Raw genomic sequence first — 10,981 nt, forward strand, 5'->3', positions numbered from 1 at the left:
CCTATTAAGCTCCAAGGAGACAACTACATCGCTTAGAAATCTCTATTTCTTCCTATACTTAAAAAGTATAAAGTTTTGATATAATCGAAGGTACAAGAGCTTGTCCTTCTCAATTTGATGATGATGATGATCAATCAATGAATCAGTCATATCTTGATTGGATCGAAGAGGATCAATCTCTTCTAATTTGGTTGAATTCTACACTTTCTGATTCTATTATTCCATATGTTGTGGGTATAAATTCTTCTCGAGATTTATGGCTAACTCTTGAAGAAAATTTTGCTGCGTCTTCTACCACTCATATTCTTCAATTACAAAACAAATTAAGAGATATAACGAAAGGAAATCAATCTGTTCAAGAATATTTAGGTCAAATAAAGAAGATTACTGATAGCTTAGCCACAGCTGGTTCGCCTTGTTCTAAAAATGAGGTCATTATCACCATGTTAAGAGGTCTTTCACCTGAATATGATGCTTTTTCTGCAGCAATCAGAGTTCGTCATCCTCCAGTAACCATTAATGAACTTCATAACCTCCTGGTTAGTGAAGAGATCATTGTTTCTGATAAGATTAAACAAACTTCTTCAACTGTTACTCAAGCATTTATGGCTACACTATATCATGACTCCATAACTGCCTAACCAACTCTAACAACCTTCCTAACAAACTCTAACAACCTCTATCCCTCTATATAAGCTGTAACTCTTGTTTAATCAATACAAGCTTTCATTAGTTCGAATATACTATACATATCGAGTTGGATCTGATACTTCTTTTTATAGAAGAAAAAAATATAGATAATGAGATAATGATTTACGTGGTTCGGCTAAGCCTACTCCACGGGAGAAGAAGAGAGCTCGTATTTCTCATTCATGGAAGCTTAGAGGTGAGGTTACATCAGTTTTATAGATCAATACAGGCAACTAATTTAAGCAACACAATATAGATATCATATCTTGCCTAAATTGTTATACCCAAATCTAAGACTATGAAGGAAATAAGAATATACTTTATATATCTTTCAAATCTTCTCCACCAACACTTTTTGTTGACAGTGTACATGTAACATTATATATATCTAGATTTATTTGGTTGTTGAAGAACTATCAAAGATACTTAATTTATTTTCTACCTAGCTATATTACTATATAGAGTTCAACAAAAAAAAAAAAGCTATATTACTATATATAGGAGATATCATTTCATCACCTTATATTCACTAAGGAAATTTGGCAAGTCATTAGAGGGATGAAATCTTGTAAAGCACCGGTTCCTGATGGATTTTCAGCTGTTTTCTACAAAAAATGTTGGGCAACAATAGGAGATGAAGTGACAAGTCAGATCAAACATATATTTGAATCAGGTATGCTTCCAAGTGAGATAAATCATACTTTTATTGCTCTAATCCCAAAAGTGCAGGTACCAGAAACACCCGCTGATTATAGACCTATTTCGTTGTGTAATGTAGTATACCGAATTGTCTCCAAAATTATTACTAATCGACTTCGGCCTTTACTCGGAAATATCATATCCCAAGTGCAGAATGCTTTTGTTCCAGGTCGTCAGATTTCGGACAACATAATTATAGCACAGGAAATCTTTCATTCTATATCTCTTACAACAGCTAAAGAAGGCGCTTTTGCGCTGAAAGTTGATATGGCAAAAGCATACGACAGGATAGAATGGAAGTTCTTAAGTGAGGTGCTCAAAAAATTCGGAATTATTGCAAATACACATAGGCTTATTATGAATTGTGTGACTACAGCATCGTTCTCATTATTGTTGAATGGAAGGCCAAAAGGATTTTTCTTCAGTAAAAGAGGGCTTCGACAAGGTTGTTCAATCAGCCCATATTTATTTATTCTTTGTTCTGAAACTCTTACAAAACTGGTACATCAAGCGGAATTATGTGGTCTCTACAACGGGCTTAAGGTGAATAGATATGCTCCAAGTATAAGTCACCTAATGTTTGCAGATGACTTATTCTTCTTTGGAAAAGCTTCAGAAACTAATGTGGAACAGTTGAAAATGATTTTGGACTCCTATGCAAGGTGTTCGGGACAATTAATCAATTACCAAAAATCTTCGATACAGTTTAGTGCTAATTGTGATCTGGCTAGAAGGGGGAAACTATTAGATATATTGGGTGTGAAGGAAATGAAGAAGGATGATGTGTATCTAGGTAATTACTTACTGAAGCCGAAACATAAGATTGCTTCGTATGATTTTATTGTCAATAAGATTGAAAAGAAATTAATGGGGTGGAAGAGAAGTTCCTTATCTCATGCGGGAAGAACGATACTTCTTAAAAGCGAGCTTGCTTCAATTCCTATATATTTTCTATCAACTAATATAGTACCAAAAGGAGTGGTGGATAAAATTGAAAAGTGTCAAAGAAATTTCTGGTGGGGACATAGTGGAGAGAAACATAAGATGCATTATATGGGCTGGGAAAAATTGCAGGCAACTCAAAAAGAAGGTGGATTAGGTATCCGGGATATGGGTATTGTAAACCAATCGATGGTGGGAAAGTTAACTTGGAGATTCATCACGGAACTGGATACATTATGGGTGCGACTATTAAAAGCTAAATATCTCAAAAATGAAAATTTCTGGGATCATATAGCAAAATCTGGCAGTAGTGCAATATGGAGGAGTATTCTAGAGATGAGGAGCTTCTTAAAAGAGGGTGTTTGTTATGCGGTTGGGGATGGTAACATAATTCGAATTTGGGACGACCCATGGATACCAAACTTGAGGGGGTTCAAGCCAAGCAAAAAAGAAAGTACAGTGGAAGTACCAAATTTGTTTCGAGTCAAGGACCTTATTGATCAAGAGGGACATTGGAAAAAGAAGGTAATATATGAAGTTTTTGATGCTTTGTCTGCAAAGGCAATATGCGAGATACCATTATCTACAAAAAATATGTCCGATAAGATTATATGGATATATACGACAAAAGGGGAGTTCTCTACAAAGTCTTTGTATACTTCGATAGCAAAACGAAAACCATCTTCCTCAAAAGTAATGGAGCTGAACTATGGTTTAACTTGGAGGGGAGTGTGGAATACAATTACATTAGCACCACGAGTTAAAACCTTTCTTTGGAGGCTGCTACATGATGCATTACCTACTAAGACAAAAGCGTTAAAATTCAATACACAAGTATCCAAACTTTGTGATATATGCAAAGAAGAAGAAGAAGATCTCGATCACATATTCCGAACTTGCCACAAGGCAAGAGAAACTTGGTTATGCTCTCCGCTGAAATTGAGAGTTGAAGGGGAAGAAGACATTAAAAAGTTGTTATGTCGTTGGATAAGGAGCAACGAAGAAGAAGAGATTATTGAACTCCGAATTTATGTAGCTTGGTTTTTATGGAAGGCGAGGAACAAATGTGTTTTCGAAGGTATACAACCTAATGGATACCAAATTATTAATTCGGCAATGGCAATGCAAGCTGATTTCTCATTAAAAGGCTCAAACCTTGAAATCACTGAAGAAGTGAGTATGTTCGAACCGGTTAAATTGTGGAAACCCCCACCTCAAGGTAAGAGGTAAGTTAAAAATCAATTTTGATGGGGCGTTCTCGAATTTCAAAGCAGCTGCGGCAGCGGTGTGCAGGAATGATAAAGGGCAATTTCTAATGGCTTTAACAACGAGTACACAATCGTCTTCCGCACTGGAGGCAGAAGCAATCGCAGCAAGGTTAGCTGTATGACTTGCGTTGACTATCCCAGAATATGAATGTCTATTGGAGGGTGACGCGTTAACGATTGTTAAGTCTTGTTCAGGTGATTTGGATAATACTCCTTGGAGAATTAAGCCACTCATTATGGAAGTTAAAGAGGAAGCATTAAAACTACAAAATAATATGTTCGTATTTTGTAATCGTGAGGCTAATAATGTAGCTCACTTACTAGCTAAGTATGCATTCAATTTAAATCAAAATCAAACATCGGAGATTTATCAGACTCCTAGTTACATTGTAAGTCAGTTGGAGACAGATATTGCCAACATGAATTCAAGCTTGAATAGCTAATAAATTGAGGTATTTACCTCCTTCCATAAAAAAAAAATATATTCTCATTTTCAGTTATACACACCTATATTGTTTGATTTGATGACCTCTCTCTTCACACCAAAACCTAATCCCCACATGCATTGAAATTTTAAGTCTAGCTAGGAGCTCAATGGGTGTCAGAGAGCAACTTCTCACCTTTAAGTATGTATGATTCTCGATTTCATCACATGCCAATTTATGTAATTAACTTGATTCTTTTTTATATATTTAGGGGGAGTGGATGAGGACATTGGTGGATGTCTCCGTATATATTTCAGAACATTTAAACTTCTCTCAGTATTTCGTACGATACATTTCAAATGTTCTGGATCATTAGTTACAAACATAATTCGTTTGGAGATTATTTACTTATATGGGTCGACATTTGAAGATATATAAATACTATATATCTTTAGAATAATTTGAGGAACAGACAACTATCAAAACATAGAAGATTGGGAGAAAGAATCACCATAACAATAATAATTATAATACTTAATAATAACTATACCAATAATATCCAACCAATTTCTATCATGTCTAATAAGATATTTCGAAAATATCAGCTTAAAATATGTTATTTCATATAATAATAATTAATATTCGTCAACTATGATGCGATAAAGGAAATAGAGCCGCCTATGCTCTAGTTAAGAATGCTTTAGAATCTCACATTTGTATACGATGGATGGAGACAGAGATACCATCCTACATTGTTAGTCAATTTTTTTTTTTGATGAGCGACATTGTTAGTCAATTAAGGTTCGATAAAATCAATATTGTAATCGACAATCCTATTGATTAATAAAAGGTGACAGCCATTGTTCATCGAAAAATATCAACTCTACCCATGTCAACTAAGATCTTATTGAAATACAAAGTATATATATATATATAATTTTGTATAATAAAAATATCAAGTGTCCCAAAATGCTCACAAAAATCCTATAAGATATTAAAATATTATTCTATTTTATATAATAATAGTAGTGATTATAATATTACGACAATGGGTTCTTAATTTACCTTTGAACGGTGAACATTTAGTTTCCCAAGTGGTCGATGTTCACGTAAACTCCAAAACTTTAGAAGTCCCAAATTCGATTCTAAAAAGAGATGAACTTCATGCTTATTGAATTTGGGATATTAAAGGTATAACTATGTAATAAATTTAGGGAAATGCTAAGTGCAAAAAGAATCTTTGACAAAATCCTTGACTCGATGAGTCACACGGTTAAAAGAATGGTCTAGATCAAAGTCAAATTTTGAAACTCTTTGAAAAAAATTTGTCTTTTAATGAAACTGAGTCATTAAGTTAAGAATTTTATCAAAAATTTTGTCATTGTGAATTCGGACTTTACATTCTAAATTGTTGGACTTTATGTCCCTTTAACTATTAATTTAACTTAGACGGTTATCGTGCTCACCTCATCCCGAGCGAAAAAAAAAATATTACCTTTGCAAAGTTCAAGCCCCATTAAGTCAAGAAAATTTTGATGAAAGGCCCAAATTTTGGGCCCAAATACAAAAAAAAACCCAACCGGGATTATTAACCCACCCAAAACCCAATAATCAACTAATATCTCAAATCAAACCCAAATACACATCCCTATGCTCAATCCGGACCCAACTCGTATCTCTAAGACTTTATTTATTTTCATATTCCCTCTTTTGCCCTCTTATATATATGTAACCTAAATCAACACCCTCTCACTCTTTAAAAACTGAATCTCTCTCTCTCTCTCTCCCTCTCTAAATTTTTTTCAGCTTTCCCTTTCTCTACATTTCCAGCTTCATCATCTTCAACCATCAACTTCATCGTCTTCAACCATCAACTTCATCATCTTCAACCTTCTTCATTATCTCTTTCTCTCTCTAAATTTTTTTCCAGATTTGTATCTCTACATAAACCTAAACCCTCTTCAAGAACATTCATTATCTTCCTTTATTTTCAATCATCTCCAATCATTATCTTCAATCATCATCTTCAGCCATCATCTTTTTTGTTTGAGCGACCTTCATCATCTTCTTCGTTTGAGCAACCTTCATCATCTTATATCTTCAATCATCTTAATGGAGGTCAAAAAAAACTTCAAATCTGATTTTAGGTTGTTTTCATGGTGTTTTCATAGTTTTGTAGAGAGTTAAATATATAGATTTGTAGATCTACTTATTTGAAGCTCCATTGGTGAGGTTGTTCTTGGTTTTAAGGTATTTTCATGGTGTTTACATTGTTGTTCCGTACAGATTTGTTAATATTAGCAACCACTTCTCGTTTTGTAAGCAACACTTTACAGTTTGTCTAAACATTTTACGGGATGTGTTAACACTAATCCGTACAGTTATGTTAACAGTAGCAACTGGTTCTCGTTTTGTTAAAAACACTTTACAATTTGTGTTAACATTTTAAAGGATGTGTGAACATTTTGAAAAATGTTCACCACAATTTTGTATTAAAGATGTTCAGATCAGTCTAACATTTTCTAAGCATTTTAAGCAGTGCCCAAACATTTGTTAAATTGCAAAGCAAAATTCAATTTAAAATACCTACACTTCTCCGCTGATGAGAGAACTTTCGATTTTGAAACGGACATACTCCGCTGTTGTGTAACATTTCCAAATTTGCCTTAACATTTGTTAATTTGTCTGGCCACTACACAAACAAACTAAACATTCAGTATAATGTTGTGACATTCATCTAGATGTTGTAACAACACTCTTGGATGCCATTCGACAGAAGATTATGAACAAGATGACAAAGCACAGAGACGCCGCTATTGGATGGAACACATTTATGTGCCCTTCCATTAATGATGTTCAGGATGGAAAATCCAAAGTTGCCGAGACGTGAGTTACGTCGAGGCAGGCCCACTTATTTTTGAAGTTTGCCGAGACGTGAGTTACTCTTAAAATGTCTATACATCTTTGATTGTGTCTATACATCTTCACAAAATGTCTATACATCTTTGATTGTGTCTATACATCTTTGATTGTGTCTTTACATCTTTGATTGTGTCTTTACAGTTTGCCAGAATTTTGTCGACATTCTCTAAAATGTCTATACATCTTTGATTGTGTCTTCACATTTTGTTTACTTCCTCAGACAAACTATTTATTGTCTATGCATCTCATATATTTTGAAGAACAAAAATAATATATTAAACAAATGTACTCCATATTCTTTCAACATCAAGATCCCACAACAAACAAAAACAGTACAATACCACACAAAATAATTTATAGTCATTTTTTGTTTGCCTCTAAGCAAAATTGAAGTCGTTGCGGGTTTACGAATGTGAACATAACACCATTTCTCAAAAACAACTTCACTATTGCTTAGAACTTCTTTCTCAAAGCACAAAATATCAACCACACTTTCAATTGAGGTTTAATCTCCACAATCTTTTGTTTTCCTTCAATATTGATGACACCGCCCGATGCTTCAGAAACACAGTAATACATATGTTAGTATTTCTATATATTACTTGCAAACACTGTAAGACTTATGCAAACAATCTGTATAATGTCATACCACCACCACCACTAATGTACAAATATATTCTGAAATGGATGAAGATTATGTAACTTGCATGCTACATTATACATAATGCTTGAGGAACAATTTCTGCAATTCTTAAACATTCTTGAACATGTTCCAACATTATTAATATTTCTTTAACATTATTCGAATTGTTTGAGAAACAATTGTTGTTATTACCTTGCGCACCTAAACATTATTTACAATGCTAGAAAACTGTCAAAATGTCGGGACAATACCAATAATGCGAAAACATTATACTTAATGTTAGACCACAATCAATAATGAGAGGACATTTCAAAAATTTTATGCCACTGTTTTCCCCAAATTTTAACTTTTTTCACAGAAACTTAAGTCATTTCGTATGCATTCCTAAACATTATGCAAAATGTTTAGGAATGCATCTTACCTTGGTCTGTGATTCAGTCACCTTTAATATTTTTTTTGCCTTTTTTACTAGGCCCTGCAATTGTTGTCTCTTCACTAGCCTTCTTTCTAGAGCTAGCTCTTTGTACAACCTATTGTCTTGCTGCTTCTCCTTTTTAAATGTTTTGCACAAAATGATATGTTTGTAAGAGACCCAAAAATGTTGATAACAAAACCAAAATGTTTCTACACAACCCAAAATGTCAAAAACATATCAATTTTTACTCATTAATAACCACAAAATACATCAACACCCCACTAAATGTTAAAACATAAACCAAATTGTCTGACATTGACCAATAACATCACTGTAATAATCAAGTAAAACTCCCAAAAATCATAAACAAAGTACTAAATGTCTCAACATAACCCCAATTTCTGGAACACAACCCAAAATGTTAAAACAAACCATTCATTTCATCAACATTTCAGAGAACAAAAACTGGACTACAAATGCTTCCAAATTGTCCCTTACTACCTTGTGAACTGCTTTCAAATTACATTTGTAATTTAAAGAATTTTTCTTCTTTTGCTCCATTGGCTCTGTACGTTGAGCCTCCACCATCTGCTCTTTCGATTTGGATGTCGCAGATCGATGCTTCAAACACACAGTAATAGATATGTTAGATCATTCAGCAAAATGGTCCAACACGACTACAAATGCTACAACACTGTAAGCTGATGCCAATGGTTTTCAGAACTTTTCACAAAACCCTAGGAATAAGAGTATGAATAAGTGAAGCACCATTTTACAGAATGACAACACACTAGCAATTATGGCAAAACATTATACGAAATGCGAGACCACAAACAATACTGGGAGGACAAACTCCAAAATGTCTCGAAATTATGTAAAATGCTTAAAAATTGTTTGAAATATTTATAGAATATCATACCTTTGTCTGTGATGATGTCACATTCATCATTTTCTTGCCTTTTTTACTAGGCCTAGCGGTGGTTGGCTCTTCACTATCTTTTATATGTTTTCTGCACAAATTGAAATGTTTGTAAGATACCCCCACATGTTTGAAACAAACCAAAAATGTTTCAACACAACCCAAAATGTTACATCATATCAAGTTTCAGGGGTAAAACCCACCAAATGCATCAACCCCCAACAAAATTTTTATAAAAAATTAAAATGTCTCCAATATTTACCAAGAACAGAACCCAAAATGTCTCAACATAACCCTAATTTCTTTAACAGAACCCAGAATTCTAAAAAAAACCATTCATTTCATCAACAAAGACTAAATGTCTCCACAGAAACCTAAAGTACTAAATGTCTCCACAGAAACCTAATTTTCTGATCACAACCCAAAATGTAACAATAAACCCATAATTTCAACAACAAACCTAACCTAAAAACTTGATGAAGAACCATAAACCCCAAAATTACCTTCTGTGAAGATGCATGATTCCGAAATCAAAAACAAAATCCATAAATGTTTTATCACAAATCAAAATATTTTCAACAATCACGAAGAACAACAACTTAAGAGCAAGTTAAACCCCAAAAATCAAAATCAAAGTACTAAAGGTGTGAAACGAAACCCTAATTTTTTGAAAACAACCCAAAATGTCAAAACAAACTCATAATTTCACCATCAAAAACCCTAAAACTTGACCAAGATGTTACATCATATCAAGTTTCAGGGGGTCAAAACCACAAAATGCATCAACACCCAACCAAATTGTTTTTTTTAAAAACCTCTCCAATATTTACCAAGAACAGAACCCAAAATCTCTCAACATAACCCTAATTTCTTTAACACAACCCAGAATTTTAAAACAAACCATTCATTTCATCAAGAAAGACAAACACCCGAAAATCGAAAACAAAGTACTAAATGTCTCGACAGAAACCTAATTTTCTGATTACAACCCATAATGTTACAACAAACCCAACCTAGAAACTTGATGAAGAACCATAAACCCCAAAATTACCTTCTGTGAAGATGCATGCTTCCGAAATCACAAACAAGATCCATAAATGTTTTATCACAAACCAAAATGTCGACAGCAATCACGAAGAACAACAACTTTAGAGCAAGTTAAACCCCAAAAATCAAGATCAAAATACTAAATCTGAAAGACGAAACCCTAATTTTTTGAAAACAACCCAAAATGTTCAAACAACCCTAAAACTTGACCAACAACAGAGAGAGGAAGAAGATTTAGAGGAAGAACAGAGACGTACCTGTGTGTTAAACTCTGACGAACAGAAATTAGGGTTTGATGATGCTCGAACAAGAGAGAGAATCACCGGATTTGTTGTAAGAGAGCGAAATAGAGAGAGATGAGAAGATCAAGTTGCTTGTTGAAAGAGAGCGAAATAGAGAGAGAGATGAGAAGATCAAGATACTCGAACAAGATAGAGAATCACCGAATTTGGTTTCGTTTGATCGAGATAGAGAGAGATAGAGAGAGAGAGAGAGAGAGGCACCAAAACGTTTTGAATGAAGAGAGATAAAGAGGGTTTTAGTTTCTAATCAAGGCTGTATAGAGAGAGCGTTTTGAGAGGAAGGACGTTTTGAATGAAGAAAGAGAGAGTCTTAGGGTTTTAGTGTCTAATCACTCAGATTAGAGAGAGAAAGAGAGAGACATGTGTTTGGCTGACGCAATGAAAGAGAGGAAGGATGTTTGGGCGGGAAGGCTTTTGGTATAGGGACACGGTTATATAGTATTGGGACTTTTTTCAAATGCAACTTTTTTATGATTTATGTCCCTTTTCTAATTTGGTAGAAGGACATTGATTTTAAGGATTAAAATAAACAAATAAATATTTATAGGGATTCAAAGCTAATTAAAAAAATAACAATAAAATATTTTATGTCTTTGTTCATCTTTTAGGTATCTTTTAAACCCTAAAAACTCTACCACAAAACCCTACTTTTACCTTTTATACAACAAATAATCAACACTAATAACCACCATAGCATTGTTTATTCTTT

The 10,981-nt window shown here is 33.8% G+C and overlaps 1 protein-coding gene across 1 annotated transcript; it reads left to right on the forward strand.

Annotated features, from left to right (window-relative positions):
* Positions 1-1,248: 1,248 nt before the first annotated feature.
* Positions 1,249-4,042, forward strand: LOC147550752 (uncharacterized). Its single transcript, XM_086668494.1, has 2 exons — positions 1,249-3,550; positions 3,741-4,042. Exons 1-2 carry the CDS (start codon positions 1,249-1,251, stop codon positions 4,040-4,042), a joined length of 2,604 nt encoding a protein of 867 aa, XP_086524620.1.
* Positions 4,043-10,981: the final 6,939 nt, after the last annotated feature.

The sequence above is a fragment of the Eschscholzia californica genome, unplaced genomic scaffold (genome assembly GCF_041429995.1).
Source record: "Eschscholzia californica isolate CP2 unplaced genomic scaffold, dmEscCali1.0.p SCAF_3, whole genome shotgun sequence".
Lineage (NCBI taxonomy): Eukaryota > Viridiplantae > Streptophyta > Magnoliopsida > Ranunculales > Papaveraceae > Eschscholzia > Eschscholzia californica.